This window comes from Myotis nattereri, assembly GCF_964212035.1.
Source record: "Myotis nattereri genome assembly, chromosome: 18".
NCBI lineage: Eukaryota > Metazoa > Chordata > Mammalia > Chiroptera > Vespertilionidae > Myotis > Myotis nattereri.
Window position 1 is genome coordinate 9,156,695 of NC_138093.1, and position 16,802 is coordinate 9,173,496.

Here is a 16,802-nt window from a genome sequence, read left to right on the forward strand (position 1 = left end):
AGGACAGCACTCAAAGGACCCAGGTGGGCAAGAGGTTGAGCACAGTGGGAGGGGAGGAGAGATGAAACAGGATGAAGTCAGAGAGACAGGCAGGGGGCAGATGACCTAGGGATTCAAGGGTCATGGCAGACTTCTCTATCCCCTTTTCTCCAGGGGGACAGCCTGAGGTGTCAGGAGCTGGAAAGCTTCTGGCTAAGAAATATGCCAGTCATTGGAGCTTTACCAACTTTATCTGGACATCCTCCACCCTCCAGGGAGCACTTTAGACCATGATCACGGAATACTTTGGTGGGAATGAGTTTTCTGGAGTCGTTTTCTTCACCCAACATTTACTGCATGCCCTCTCTATGCCAGATAGCCCCATGGGGGCGGGGCGGGGGGGCTTTGTCCTGGGTATGGAGGCTAGATGGACCCTGGCCATGCCCTTGTAGAACACAGTGGTGGTGAAGTGCTATGACGTGGGGCAAATGAGAGTGGCTCCCAGGAGGACTCAGACTGAAAAGGATAAGGGAAGGTGATATCGAAGAGGAACTGGCAATTGAGCAAGGAAGTGAAGGATGACTAGGAGTTGGCCAGGTTGGTGTGTATGTGGAGAGGGACTGAAGGGTGTGATCCAGGCAGAAGGAGTTCTGTGGAATTAGCTGGAGGTGAAAGAAGTCCAGGGCATAGAGAGCAAAATGAGAATGAAGAAGAGAGGACTGGAGGGGAACTAGCCAGATAGCACAGGGCCCTGGAGGGCCTGGTAAATGAATTTGAACTCTACAGGCAAAGAGAAGCTGTTAATGGATTATAAACAGAGGAGTGATAGGATAAAATTTGCATTTCAAAAAGATCACTCATGTTTTGGTGTGGAGTGGTTATTGGAGGTAAATGTGAGAACATTTAGGGGGTGATTCAGGCAAGAGATGATTGTGGCTTGGGTGAGGTTGGTGGCAATAGAGATTCCCTCATTACAGAACCTACTTAATCTTTGCATTTGCCCTTGTTCACAATTTAGGTTAAATATAGTCTTTATCAATGATGTAGTTCATATGTTGGGTATGATTTTTGTTCCTCTACAAAGAAACAGAACATTCTCTTTTTTTATATAAGCGAATTTGTGTTTCAAGCCTCCATTCTTCGGAAAGTTGGAAATGTGATTTCAGTCACTTTGGGGGGGTCTCTTCCAAAAGTGTATGCTGAGATCTTGTACAAGGCACTGTAGTGTGATTAATCTGGACTTGATCTACCCTGGAATCTACTGATGCATTCTGGGTCCATCTGACCTATGGTTAGAGGTTCACCCAGTTTTCTGCTGCACCCTGTATCCTACCTTGACACCTCCCCAGGTTCCCTGATTCCTACCTAAACTGTTCTCCGAGGATATAGAAAATGTTCTGCTTCTTCCAAAGCATTCTGGCTGCGGGCCACACTCCGCAGCATGTCCCGGCCTCTCTTCCTCTCTAGACCCATGCGTGGTGTGCAGGACCAGCCAGGATCTTGGAGACACAAACAAGTGACACTTAGAAGGAAAAATAATGGTATGGGATGGTTCAGATTCATCGGGAGTGAGCCTTCAAGAATGACTCCTAGATTTTTTTTACATGAGAAACTGGATTGTGCCTTTCGATGAGACAGGAACCTTGGGAGAGGAGCAGGTGTGGGGCAGAGGGCTGGATTCATGAGGTCTCTTTAGACCCTGATGTGTTCAAAGTATCCAAGAAGAGACATTGAAGAGGTGGTTGGCAATGGAGGAGTCTGAGCTCGGAAGAGTCTGAGATTGAGTGGTACATGCACACATGTGGTTTCTTCGGTGTAAATCGATGGTAGTGGAAGCAATGGGACAGCATGAGATCCCCTGGAGAAAGAGAGGCTATAGAGTAAAGTTAGAAGACGGCTGGGGAAAAAAGAAAGCTCAAGGAATATTCAAAGGATGGAAGGAGAACCAGCAAAATAGCTACGAAAGGAAGAGGAAAATAAGGAGAATGTCAAGAGACAGACATCTCAGAAGTGTTTCAAGAAGGTGGGGTGGTTAACAATGTTAAATGCCACCACCAACAACAGATCAAGGAAGATGAACATTGAAAAGTATCCTTTGGATGCTAAGTCATTGGTGATCTCAGAAAGCAACTCCAGGATACAGAAAAGGCAAATGGGACGAGTCTACCGTGAACCCCTGGAGCAGGCTCAAGGCCCTTGGAGCCATGCCTGTGCAGAAGACTCAATTAGTCCTCAGGTAAAGACTACTCCAAACCCACCTCAACCAAGCTTAAGAACAAGCTTCGAAGGTCAAGTGGATGCACAAGTAAATTAACCGCCCGCTAGAACAAAGTCTACCACTCTTCCATTAAGACAACAAAATCTGGTGCTCAGTAATGAAAACTCACCATTTCTAGCATTCGATAAGAAATTATTATATACTAGAGGCCCAATGCACAAAATTCGTGCAAGAGTAGGCCTTCCTTCCCCCAGCTGCTGGCACCGGCTTTCCTCCGGCAAAAAGACCCGGGCTTCCCTCGCAGCCCTGGCTTCCTCTGGAGGGTTGTCTGGTCTAATTAGCATATTATGCTTTTATTATTATAGATTATTATAGTTGAGAAGCAGAAATTTGGTACCTATAACCAAAAGAAAAATCAGTCAACAGAAATAACCCAGAAATGAAGAGATACCAGTATGAATTAGCAGATTAGCAGACAAGGACTTCAGAAGTTATTATAAATATGCTCATGTATTTAAAGGAAAAAATGACTTTGATGAGAAGTGGAAGATATAAAAAAAGAAATGATAAGCAATCATAGTAAAAGTTCTTCCCCCTACCCCTCCACAACCCCCCCCCCCCAAACTATAACCAGTCCTATAGCCTCTTTTCTATAAAAGATTGTCTCATGAAACTTTGTACGTTTGTTTCCCTGTGTGGAAGTATTTTAGAATTGTCCTGGGAACATTATACATTATGTATAACCCTGAAGTGACCTTGACAGGTGCTGGGGGTAGCAGGAGGAAGGCATGACTGTGACAATTCCAGATGCCTTTCTGCCCCACACTGACATTGTTGGTAAAAAGTACAGGACTTCTAGGTCCCTGAGGACAGAGCAGGAGCTAAGGCTGCGGGATGACCAGGTTGAGAACAGGTTGGTATGTCAGGTCCACCTGCCTGTTGGCCCATCTGACTCTAAAGTCTAATGGGCTGAGCCTTATTGTGGCAGACCTCTCATAATTGCTGGCCATAATATCTTCCCCCCTCTCCTTTTCACCATCCTTTAAGGGAACTCTTTTTAAAAATATATTTTTATTTATTTTTTTGAGAGGAAGGGAGAGGGCTAGAGAGTTAGAAACATCAATGAGAGAGAAACATCGATCAGCTGCCTCCTGCACACCCCGCACTGGGGATGTGCCCGCAACCAAGGTACACGTCCTTGACCGGAATCGAACCTGGGACCCTTCAGTCCGCAGGCCAATGCTCTATCCACTGAGCCAAACCAGTTAGGGCAAAGGGAACTTTTTAAGGAGCACTTAAAACGATAAAAGCAATGTTAATTAAAAGCATTAAAGTTCAGACATGATATGAAATATTTGTGAAAGTCTCTATCATAGCTATGTTGAGTCTCAGACAAAGCAAGCAATGTAGGGTCTAAGGAGAAGGCCTGGGTCTTCTCACCTAGCTCCGCATCCCCCTCAAGGAGGTACAGGTCTCCCTTATGTTCAACATACTTACACTGACTGGTCTCAAAGCTGAATTTTCAAATTTGAAGTCTCCCATATGATTAGCTTTTTAAGTTTGTTCATGTGGTGAAGAACTCATGGGGCTCACAAAGTTTTAGTCCATACATTACCTTAGTTCCTGAAACACTACTACCAACTTTAAATGTTAAAATGATAAATGATTGGACCTATTTTTATTTAGGATCGTTCACTGAAAACTCGTTTATTTCTGCACTGCCCCATGCCAGTAAGAGAATTGGAGATCGTGTTTTTAGCTATTCCCTGGATGAAGGAAAATAGAAACATGGGTCTCAGTTGAGTGCCCCAAGCTGTCATGCTTATATTTGGTGCCAGCTGGTCACCTGTTGGCAGGGACAGCAGAGAGCTCCATCCAGCTTCAAAGAGAACATCTGGGTCAGAACATCTACGCCCTGTGCAAGCCACTCACCAAATAGAAAACTTCTCTGCTCAAGTGTTTAATACCCAACAAATTAAAAAATAAATTAATGAAAAATCTTTCCATTATATGTTGTTTCAAGAGACACCCATCTCCTTGCAAGAGAGCACATTTTTATCTCACAAAACCACACAGAGTTGGGAATAAACAGGGTATGTTTTAAAAATAAAAACATAAACACAGAACAACTCAAATATCTTTATTCTCACCTGTACGAATGCATGTTTTGCCTTGGACATTTTGTTCTGAAAATCTCTTCTTTCACTTGCCTTAGTGCTTCATTTTGTCCTCCATAAACATGTCTCCCCTGGGAGGGAGAGGAGAGAAAAGGAAAGCTGGTCACGAGGACACGGTGATGACAATGACACACCAGGAACACGGTCACTGAACACACCAGGCTGAGAATCCATTAGCAGCCCACACAGATCATCCTCTCCATCATCTGAAATTAAAAGGGACCTCAAAAAAACAAACCCCCCCCCCAAAAAACAAACAAACCATTTACTGCTCTGTCTACAAAAACTGCTAGAACAGTAAACCAAAGACACAAAACAGCCGTGAGTGGATCCTTAGAGCACTGCAGAAGGTGTAAATGGTAATTAGCCATATGCTACCCTCTCACAGACCAACAAGAAATATGCCTGATGGGGCAGGGGCTCCGTGGCCGTTTTTCAGGTCAAAGGCAGAATGGCTGTTGAGTAAGGAACAGTCCACAAAGGAAAGCTACACGAGTCCATTCTTTGGCCTCAGACACAACAGATGAGAACTCTCTCTTCACGGGTCTGTGCTTGTAGCCAGGTTGCCGAGTTATTACATATCCCAACTAGCGTCCTGGCTTGGGAGGCAGGAAGTGCCTCTTCAGCGACAGCCCCACCCTAAAACTGACCTATTTACTCTGTTTACAAAGGAATTAGAGCACAGATGTGTTACAAAGATACTGTTGTTTTATATTAGTATTTCCAGATGAAAAAAGGTTCAGAGGCAGAGCCTATACCTGAGAGTGGCTTCAGATTGTAAGACCAACCAACCAAGCGACCAACCAAACAAAAAGCCCACACACTTCTGAGAACTTGGTTTTATGTGTTGTTCTGCCAACGGTGTGACTTTCAGTAAATATATTATCTAACCTCCTGTAGCCTTAATCTATCTTTTTTATAATGTGGGCGTTGGACTCAGCGATTTTTAAAAAATGACATTAACAGTGTCTGTGGGTATGAGGGCACCCTCTCCAGCATCTTATTTTCCTGAGATAAACCATTAACTTTCCTTAGATTGGCAGAAGGTCCTGTGACTAACAAAGGTTAAAGGAAGAGTCTCAGCCTGGTGGGAGAGGAAAATGAAACAGAATATTCGCAATCTTGTGCTGGAACAGAAAATTGACAGGAGGATTTGATTTGCTAATTTGGCTGAGAATAAGACACTTTTCTCATGCAAATGAAGACTGAAGAAGAAGATGAGTTTATATGGTTTAAAATGTAATATGATCCTTTGGCTCAAATAGCTGTATGCCAGCACCTTAGGGATTCATTTGGTTCTGAAAATCATGCCAATTCTCTTTGTGAATTTGTGCATTCATGTAACTTTCTACTCAGTGGCTTTCACTATTGGGAGACAAGATTTGGCTACATTCTTCTTACAGCCGATAAACACAGGGACAAGAGCCCTTCGAAGACTTAATGGATGATAAAGTCTCCTTTATAATCTAATCCACTTGGTTCAGGCTGTTATGTGTTGACTTGGGGTTGATTTCATGATCAGATAACAGAGCAGCAAGCGTGTAATTTCCATAGCCAACAACTCCTCCTTCTCCTGGCTCTCGCCCCACCCATCCCATCCAGTATTATGGCCAAGAAGAAAGTCTTCTCTGGAATGTAAGCACCGCCAGGGACTGGTAGAGGCCTTGCCAGTTTAATGTTGTAAAACAATGCCCAGTAGAGCTAACTGCTCAGCCAGCCTTTGTTGAATGAACTGTAATACTTAGGAGTTTCAGAATGGTTTAGGATTGGCGACCCCTCTTTCTGAGACTGAGTAGGTTGAGTGTAGCAGACTTGATTCTCTGAAATCGACTTTGGCTTTCTATTTTCTGAAAGCAATGTGGATTGCTGGTTTTAATTTATACAGTCCATTTGGAGCTACGACTCTTGATACGCAGGTTACCATCCTCTCTGTGCAATACTTTAACCAACTAAAGAGGTTCAGACTGTTCCAGAAGCATCCAGATTTTAATTATAGGGAGCATTGAGGCATTTCTCCTTCTATAGGGCACATTTTTATCCACCCCATCAAATCACAGCCTCAATGTATTGATCCCTGAGTATAGTAAATTCACCATTTTGGCCTGTATTACATAGTTGTACAACTCTCCCATGTAAGAAACACCAGCAATAACAGCAACAACAACAACACTGACATTTTCATTAAAGTTGGGCACTCAGGAATGAATTTGTTGAATTAAATGAATGTCCTATTATCTAAGCTCAGAGCCTCTTGAAAAACATGTAAATTTGGACTCTTAGCAAACAAAACACTCTAGTATCTAAACTCAAACATAATTTCCCCCATATTTCATATCTCTCTACTGTAACTCCTGAATTTTAGACCTACCTCTATTCCTACTCTTTTGTTTTATTGCTAAGGTTTGAGACATAGAAATGGCCTATTTCTCCGCATTAAACTTCGATCTGTTTTAATATATATATTTCACCAACTTAGGGATGGTTTTTGAATGATGGCTGTTGGTTTGAGCAGCAAGATGACAGACACATGATGTCCATCTCACTGCAAAGTCCATTTTCTTTTTGCTTCTCCTCCCTTTGTCTTCTTGCTCCCTCCTTCCAGAAATCTACCCACAGAATCTGGCTTCCTTGTGATCTGATTATTCCCTTGTATTTGCTGTGTTTATATCAATTTAAGGTTAGCAGGTATCTGCACTCTGACTACGTTAAGGCATCTTGCTGTGACAAACTAACAATCTAGGCAGGGGTGGGCAAACTTTTGACTCGAGGGCCACAATGGGTTCTTAAACTGGACCGGAGGGCCGGAACAAAAGCATGGATGGAGTGTTTGTGTGAACTAATATAAATTCAAAGTAAACATCATTACATAAAAGGGTGCAGTCTTTTTTTTTTTTTTTTTAGTTTTATTCATTTCAAACGGGCCGGATCCGGCCCACGGCTGAATTCTAGGGTCATCTCAGCATGAAGGTTCCTGCAGAAGGAACAACATTCTTCAGATTTTTTTTTTTAAATATATTTTTATTGATTTTTTACAGAGAGAAAGGGAGAGGAATAGAGAATTAGAAACATCAATGAGAGAGAAACACCGATCAGCTGCCTTCTGCACATCTCCCACTGGGGATGTGCCCGCAACCCAGGTACATGCCCTTGACCGGAATCGAACCTGGGACCCTTCAGTCCGCAGGCCGACGCTCTATCCACTGAGCCAAACCGGTTTCGGCCAGATTTCTTAAAAAGACAATAACTCCAGGTACATTTAGGCTGGTGTACAACACTGATTCCCAAAGGATCTGATACAACGCTTAACATACATGAAGTCTATTGTCTCGCACAGCAAGTTTCAGTTGACTTCTGGGACACCACATTAGCTGTGAAGCAAAAGACAGGACACAGTGGTTAGGTGTGCAGGTTTTATGATAAAACTATAATGATTGAGTATAATTGCTTCAAAGCTTTATGTAGTTCACCAAGTTAAGCTAACCTTTTTTCCTCTCATAGCCCCCAAGCTGTGTCTTGGATAGATACCCTATTCTAAACATTGTCTTATAATTTTTTTACTATTTAAAAAACCCCAGATGTTCATTACTCTTGAGTTATAAAAGAAAGAGACAGGTACTGTAAAATTATGGTTGAAAAGACTTAAGAGAAAAAATGAGAAAAGAATGTTTAGATGGGGAAAATGTGCTCTCAAAATGGAGCTCTTTGCCGAGAGCCACAGATGCAATACCTTGAGCCCCAGGAGAGCATTGGTTAGTCCAGCTCTGCCTTCAGCGCATCCTCAGAAGCTCTGGCAATGACAGTAAATTGGGGCATGGAAATCCAGCTGGGTCTGGGTGGGTTAAGAGGGAAGGGCACGATCTTAAAGGGGTAGTGACCATTTAAAAAAGCTACACTTCGCCCTGCCGGTTTGTCTCAGTGGATAGAGGGTCAGCCTGCAGACTGAAGGGTCCCGGGTTCTATTTCAGTCAAGGGCACATGCCTGGGTTGTGGGCTGGATCCCAGTAGGGGGCGTGCAGGAGGCAGCCGATAGGTGATTCTCCCTCATCATTGATGTTTCTATCTCTCCCTCTCCCTCTCCCTTCCTCTCTGAAATCATAAAAATAAAGCAGCTCCTCAAAAAAATTTTTTTAAATAAAAGAGGAATACCTCTCAGTCCCATTATTCCTTCCAGTCATAGGCCCTCCAACCTATCACCACCAACTTATCCCACTTTCTATGTTCCCTGTCTCAGTTAAAAGTACTTCCATTTTCCCAGTCATTGAAGCCAGAAACCTAGGAGTCATTCTTCATTACTCGTTTGCCTCTGCAAAATGCAATCACTATCAATTTTTACCTTAAATTTGACTTTATTTCTCCATCCCCGGTATCACTGTTCTGGTATAAGCCCTCACGCCCGCACTGGGTCTGAGGCCTGCCTGGGCCATTACAACAGTGTTGCAACTGGTGCTGTTTGTATTTCCCACTGTGGTCAAATCATCTTTAAAAATCACACTCCTCCAGCTTATGGCACACCAGTGGTTCCCATCTCCTGTAGGAAAAAGTTCAAACTCCTCAGCACTGCACACCTAGCCTCTAGCAACCATCAGACCTCATCCCGACACCATCCGGGTTGTACTTTATGCTCTCGCAATAACCAACTCCTCTATGCTCAGGCCCACTTAAAATATGTACACTTTTAGGGTAAGATGAAATAATCCCATTTTTACTTAATTTATTAATTTATCTGTAGGTCCTATATTAACTTATAATTTTTTTCACTCCTACACATCACGATGTCAAAGAAAAAGTTTCAAAAGTTAAAAATGTGCCTCTAACCAATATAGAATGAACCCATGTCAGAGATTTTATTTTAATTAATGAAAGCATTAGTAGGATGGTAAAGCTGATTCTAAGAGCATTTGAGGAACTGGTTATTTCAAGGCAAAACAAAAAAAAAACAAAAACCCAGAATGTTAAAATAAGATTGCCAGATCAGATACAAAACGAGTTAATGTTTTACGGGGTAATGAAATAATAGATGATCTTTTCTATTGAATATAATAATTTTATCTCTACCGAACAAAAATCTACAAATTTACACATAACTGCACAGTACCTGGGCTCTAACTCATAGCACATAGCAGAGTCAAACCCAGGGAAATTCCCTACAGAATTAAATAATCCCGGCTTCCTTACCGCGTTGAAGGACATACAGGCCTCTTCTGAGTGCCCGATAATTTTTCTTAACAATAGACATTTTTTATTAAAACACTTCACACAAATCGCGTCCACCGGTGTTTTCACACTACAACAATCACTTCTTGAGCCACCTATCCAAGTTTTCCAGAGCGGCATTTTCATGTCCCCCTAAGTTTTCTCAGGTAAAGCACTCCTGGAGTCTTGTCTAAGTTCTTATGAGTTTGAAAAGAGAGTAGATATGTTAGATTACTGCAAACATTGAAACAGTGTATAGTTATGTGGATGTTAAAAATGTAGGAGTAATGCCCTGGCTGGGTGGCTCAGTTGGTTGGGGTGTTGTACACCAAGACTTCAGGTTCAATTCCCGGTCAGGGCGCATACCTAGGTTGTGGGTTTGATCCCTCCTCAGGGCTAGTTGGGAGGCAACTGATCAATGTTTCTCTCTCTCTCTCCCTCTCCCTTCTTCTCTCTCTAAAAGAAAAAAAAAAAACCCAAAAAACTAAAGACATGGAAGTACTACATGATAAAACTGAGAGACACAGAAAAGTAGTACCCAGAAAGAAATGCATATAGCCTTAAGAATAATTATTCTTAAAAGAAGAAAATTGAAAGCAAGTAAGCTAAGCCTTCAAGTCATATAACTAGGAAGAAAATGACAGAGTAACAAAAGAAGGAGAAAGAGAAAAGAATTGAGAGGATCCATAAAATAGAAAATAAAAAAAACATATAGATAGGAAAATCACAAAACTGGTTCTTTAAAAAATAATACCTGGTAAGACTGATAAGAACAGAACAATAAAAACGAACAATATGAAGATTGGAAAAATGGGTCATAAACACAAATAGAGCATGATTTTTAAAAATCCTAAGAGAAAAAGATGAACAAACGTTTCTAGAGAAAAAATTCAAGAGCACAAAGTCGCAAAGGCATGCGCCATCTACCTCCCTACCTACCTACCTATCTCTGTCATAAAGAGGCTCACTCTGAAAAGCAAGAGGAGTCCAGATGGTTTCAAGGAGAGTTTTACCAAACACTTCCAACTCGTTTTACTAAACTACCATAATCCTACAGCCAAATCCAGACCAGGTCAGCAGGCAGAAAGGATGTAAAATCGAGGCTAGAACATTAGCGGGTCGCCCCCTCCTCCCAATACTGTATTGGGGGCCATGGCCTGGACGCTGGCACACTCTGCAGCTGTCAAAACCAGCCCTAGGAGGTGGGGGAATGAGGGGCCGGGCGGCGGCCCTGCCTCATCTTCTTCACCTTCCCACCCACCCACACACCTGGGCAGCCAGGGCCGCCGCCCCGCAGGTGGGTCCTTGCTCTCCGCGCGCCCTCTGCACCTCGTGCTCGTCTGCATAAGGCACGTTTGCATGAGCGAAGCTGTCAGCGGTGCAAGGCCGGTAGGACGGGGAAGAAACGCGAAGGATCTAGAACGCCCCCCCCCCCCCTCGCATTAAACTGCTTCACACAAAAGGACAAATACTGCCGAGCCGCCACCCGGTCGCCCAGCCTTCCTCCCGCCTCCGCGCCCCCAAGCGGGGGCCGGGGGTGGCCCCGGCTGCGGTTCCCGGCTCCCGGTTTCTCCATCAGAGAGGATGCCGCTCGGGGAGCCACTTCCTCTTCCTCTCCGAGCCGCCGGCACCAGCCGTTTCTGTTTGTCTCGGAAACAACCCGTAACAGGAAGCGCCGGGCCGGCCGGGTCCCCGGCTTCCCGCCCATCGCACGCCCCGCGCCCCGTCCCGGGTTCCGCCCCGCCCGCCCCGCGCTCCCCAGCGGCGCCCGCGAGTCCCAGCCGGTGCGGGTGCGGGTGCGGGTGCTGGGAGGGGGGCGCGGCCCGCCATGGAGGTGGAGCAGGCCTTCCAGGTGGTGGGGGAGATGGGCATCTACCAGATGTACTTGTGCTTCCTGCTGGCCGTGCTGCTGCAGGTGAGTCCCCGCCGCCCCGACTGTGCCCCTTGTCCCCGGCCCCGGGGGGCCCCCTCTCCCCCCCCAACGCCGGGCCCGGACGCGGAGGCTCTGCGGACCCCCTCCCCAGGCGCGGGGAGCCTCCCGGCATCACCCCGCGCCGGGACGGGGCTGGCTCCCCCAGCAGGCCAAGGTCGCCGCCGGCCTGACGCCGCAGACCCTGCAACTGTGGCGGTTCCCCAGGCCCACCCAGCCCTCCCCTCGAGTGTGTTTGTGTGTGGAGGGTGGGGAGGGTGGGGCAAGGGGGGCTGGAGAGTCGGGAGTTAGGGGTGGGACTACTTCATCAGACCAGCCTGTTACTAAGGCATGAAAATTCTGTTGTTGCCGGTGAGCCACTGTGAATGCGAAAGCGAATTGTTGCTCTAACCTGCGGGCTGTCACCTGGGAGTGGCGACAGCTGAGCGTCCCGGCCGCCCGGTCAGCCGCCGGAGCGACCTCCTTCTGCTCTGGGCATCTGCCTGCTGCCTTTCACTGGATTCCAGGGGCTTCCTGTTCCTGAGGTTGTCAATGCATAGGTTGTTGGGTTTTTTTTAAAGTTCTTCTGGGCCATTCTACCTAGAGGCCAGTGTCGGTTGAGACTGAGTAAGTCGTATAGTGTCATCTCAGTGTGTGATTATAAAATGGAACCCCTTCTTCACTGTACAGAATTCCCAGAAACGCTTGCACATCCCAACTAAAAGCCTGGGTTCCCCGTGCTCAAGGTCACTGCAAGTACACTTTTCCAGGCAAGAGTTACTCCTTTGCCAGCTTAAAGGGTCGGTTTGACATCATTTACCGCTCCCAATATTCTTAAAGGCATTTTATTCACAAATCCTTTTATTAGTATTGACTATGAGTCAACCATTGTACTTCTTCATTCAACACATATGTGAGTGCCTACTGCGTGCTTAGCAGGGGCTACAGTGGTGGACAAATCAAAGCCCCAGTCCTGTGAAGCTTGTATTCTAGTGGGGTGGGGTGACAGGTAAGTAATTACAGTTAATATGTAATGCTAGAGATTCTGAGAGAAGTACAGTTCATCAGTTGCTTAAACCTTGCATAAGGCAACTGCTCAATCGGAAATGGGGTGGGGAGAGGTAAGGGTGGACTTACTGATTCTGTTTTCCTTTGAAATGTTTGAAAGTTCAGTTGATTTCATCACCAGCTAGGAGAACTGTTCAAATGGACTGACAGATGGCGTCAGTTCTTTCTCTAGCAAAGCAAGTTCTCAGTTGATTAATATGCAGTATTTTGTTAAGTTTGTTTTAGCTTTAAGTGTACTTTTCCTACGAGGAAAAAAAAGTGTTTGTGCTAAATTACAAAAGTGTGTTTAAAACAGAGAGAATAGAATAGTCACCATGATGCCTGATGTCATTTGTAATACTTCCTCCTTGAGAAAATTCTTCTCCCGTTCTAACCAAGAATCGCAGGAACATAATCCCTGGCCGAGAAATCCCGCCTCCCGCTTCCCCATCCCTGCACTCCGCCTTTGGTGCCATTAGCTTCTCACCTGCCCGGCCAGGTACCCAGCAACCTGGGATACGTTTGTATTGAGTGGAGTGCGGCACTCAAAAGGCCACTGCTCGGGGCTCAGGACCCGTTAGGTTCCCCTCACTTTTCTTTACGGTTGACTCAGTCGGTTAGAGTTTGGTACCAATGTTACAGAAAAACCGGACAAGAGCCAAACAGCGCTCTGAGAGTTTGGAGTTACACTTTATTCACCGCGGCGGGCTCAGGGAAATGAATCCAAATTCTAAGCAAAGCTACAAGCAGAACTTCCCTTTTTATGGAAGAGCCAGCCCTTTGTGTGCTTGCTGGCGGCGGCCTTGGCAACGACACAGTTCTATCAATTAAAAAATGCACCTGGCATGGCATTGGGTGTATCTAGTCTCTGGCCTACAAGTTCAGACAGCTAAGTTTATCTCCCCCATTATTCAAGCAGGCCAGAAAGCAAAGTTACTTTTTCAGAATTAGATAGAGGCCATCCAAAGAATAGCAGAGAATTCCAAACAGCAATTTTACAGAATAGGGGTTTTCCTTCACACCAAGGAGGTCTAAGCACCTGACCGTGACTGTTCATTGATCTCTAGGCCCAACAGGTGGTCAGTATTTGCCGTAGAAAAACCAGGTCTTGAGTGTTGGGAACGAAGTGACTGTTTATTTTGTAGGTGTGGGCTGGGAGGTGCCTTTAGCTGTGCCAGTGTCAACGGAGGAGAGGCCCCAGGACAGGCAAAAGGGAGTTAATTCTTCACAGCTGTCACATGTGGATGAGGAACCAACCGCCCCTTTAAGATAGTGAGCAAGTGGTCCTAGGATCGCCCCAAGTTTTCCTGGATATGGATGTGGAGGTCCGCAAAGACCTCTCCATCATGTCTGTTGTTGGAGAGGTTTGGCCTGCAGGTGCCAGTGCTGGGCGCGCCTTACACAGTCGTAGCTCGAGGCTGTCATCATTCTGGAGGGGGGTGCTTCCTCCAAGGGAGGGAAAAGCCAGGAGCCCTTTTCAGAGTTACAAGGAAGGAGGTTGATGTCTGCTTTTAAAACCAAAGCACTTGTCTGCTGTTGCCCAAGGAAGGTACAGAACAACTGCTATCAGTACTGGCCGGGGGGGGGCGGGGGTCGGGGGGTGGGGGGGTGCCAGAGAGCCCTGCACATGGCGGATGGGACCATGCCAGAGGGAGGGAGCTCTGCGGGAGCAGAAGCCATCTCTGCACCTGAGATTTGGTGATGACCAGCCACAGGTGAGAAACACAGAACGGGGGCGGGGGGACAGAGATGCAAACTGCACGGGTCCTGTGGTGTGTGATTCCTTCTGGGACTGTGATTGTTTCTTAAATGGTTTGAACTCCCTGTACTTCAGACACATCCAAGTTCAAATAAGAGGACAAAACCCCTTTACAAAGCCAGCTCTAAAGGTCTTTCGGTTAACTGTGTTCTTGGTGCTGATACGGTCATCTAGCTCCTCAAGAAGTGACCTCAGTACGCAGTTACCTTTGGCTGGGGGACAGTCCTGCACACTCCTGCAGACACGCACGAACTGTGGTATCTCCATAGTGGTCGGCTTTCAGATACATAAAGAATATGTGTAGACTTTATAGATTTCCCTTGCGTGTGATAAGATGCAAATGCTCTGTAATAGTGATATGTGGTTTTAAAGTCTTTAAAAAATGTTTTTAGAGAGAGAGGAAAGGAGAGAGAGAAACATCGATGTGAGAGAGGAACATCAATTGGCTGCCTCCTGCACACCCCCTACTGGGGATCGAGCCCACAGCCCAGGCATGATGGGTGAGGGTGTGGCTCAGTTGGGTGAGTAAGTTTTCATTCCATGCACCAAAACGTTGCCAGTTCAGTTGTCTTAAGAACAAGCAGTAGGCTTTACAATTTTACAGTTAGAAAAATTCTTACCCCCCAAATATACATGCCCTCCCTGGGGTTATTTGTGGTATTGAAATATGAATAATTCTGCTTATTACTGTTTCTGTTTTCTGATGGTGACTCAGAGTTGATGTCATCACCACTATTTGTGTGTGTGTTTGCCAGGCTGTCTGGAGGAGGAAGGCTGGAGTACAGTTCTTTATTTTTTTGATCTCTTTAGACGTAAATGAAAGTGGATGCTACTTCTTTGTTTTAAGCCAGAGACTCCAGCGCCTCCCTTTTCCTCATGATCATGAATCATAGGTTGTAGTATAATTTGCACAGGATTTAAAACATCCCTTAACCAACAGGAACATGTAACCTGTAACAAGCATTCGTTTCACCAGCAAAATTGTGACGCTGCGGCGAGCCTCAGCTTGAGGTGCGGTTCTCGTGTTCCCGAATGCATTATTCTTATGTCAGCTGTTAATAACCCCAGCGCTCCCAGTCCATTCACACCCTCCACGCAGGAAGTGCCTTTTCACGGTGTTTTAGAGAGTGGAAGGACTGAACAGGTATTTTGCAGAAGATAAAACTGTAACAGTCATGTAAAGATGTTTCCCTTCAGCGGTCATATGGGGCAGGCATATTAAAATGACTATGAAATATCATTTCACACTTATTAGATTAGCAAACATTGAATAGTCTCACAGTACAAGTGTGATGAAAACGAGCAGTAGAAACTACTGCCATTTAGAGAACGATTTGGTCTTGCTAATAAAATCCAAACCCAGTGTGGGACTCCTAGGTATACGCCCTGTACAGTGGGGCCTTGACTTAGGAGTTTAATTCGTTCCAAGACCGTGCTCGTTAAGGAGCTCGTTAACTCAAATTACTCTATCAACTCAATGCAAAAAATCCGCCGAGAGACAGCTGGTATCTCAAAAAACTCGTTAGTCGGGACACTCGTAATTCAAGGCCCCACTGTACTATCTCTTAAACAGGTGCATAAGGAGATTGGTAGAGGATGCTTATGCAGCATGGTTTGCAATAATAAAATTTAGAAGCCCCCTAAATGAATCTCAAAAAGGGACTGGATGATTAAAGTGTGGTATAAATTTGTTAGAACATAACAATTAAAATGAATGAACCAGATCTGTATACAGATACGTGGATGAATCTCTAAAACACCAAGTTAAATTACAAAAAAACCCACAACAAACTATATAAATGTGACACATACTCATAGATTTTAAAAACAGGTGGGACAGGACTATTTGGTGTGTGAATGTGTATGAACAACATGGAAATATGAGAACTTGGAGTAGAAGAGCCACGCCCAGTTCATGAGATTGGCTATCTCTTGGGAAGGAGGGGAGGGAGTGGCCCCAGGAAGGGTAGGGGAGGGGAGTGGTGCGAGGAGATTTCCTCTTTATCCCTAATATTACGTTTTGAAAACCTGAAGCAAGTGTGATACAGTGTTAATTGTGGCTCTGGTTTCATGATCCGTATTTTGTTCAGTGTTATTTTTTTTAAATTAAAAGATGGTAAAGCAAAGGTCTGAGGTGCACTCAGGGCGCTTTATGAAACTTCGTAGAGAATGCTGTCACAACTATATCGCCCACCTGCTTGCATTTGTGGCCATGCCCCACTCTCCCCAGAAATTCACAGGCAGACGGCCTTTTGACGAGGCGTCACTGAGGTGGATAGCCGATGGTTCCAACCTGGCAACCAGGAGCAGGTGACGAAGTTCGTGCCATACACATAAGCGAAGGCCTTTATGTATTGCAGTCATGGAGACCAGCGCTCATGCCCAGGGCGTTCTCACCACCACCAGGGGCTCAGCCATGATGAGAAACTTCAGCAAGTTTCGCTACAATGACTGCAACATGTGACCATCTACCAGGGTTCTCTGCTAGTCTGAGCAAGTTTTATGCGGCGGCTACCCTCT

General features: G+C 45.3%; 1 protein-coding gene across 1 annotated transcript in view; it reads left to right on the forward strand.

Annotated features, from left to right (window-relative positions):
• Positions 1-11,395: 11,395 nt before the first annotated feature.
• SLC22A15 (solute carrier family 22 member 15) overlaps positions 11,396-16,802 on the forward strand; it is a gene marked incomplete at its 5' end in the record, with an annotated part of 38,004 nt that continues 32,597 nt past the window's right edge. Inside the window, one exon of the mRNA XM_081112555.1 lies at positions 11,396-11,482. Coding sequence (XP_080968681.1) covers positions 11,396-11,482 — 87 coding nt within the window. The remainder of the gene's footprint in view (positions 11,483-16,802) is intronic.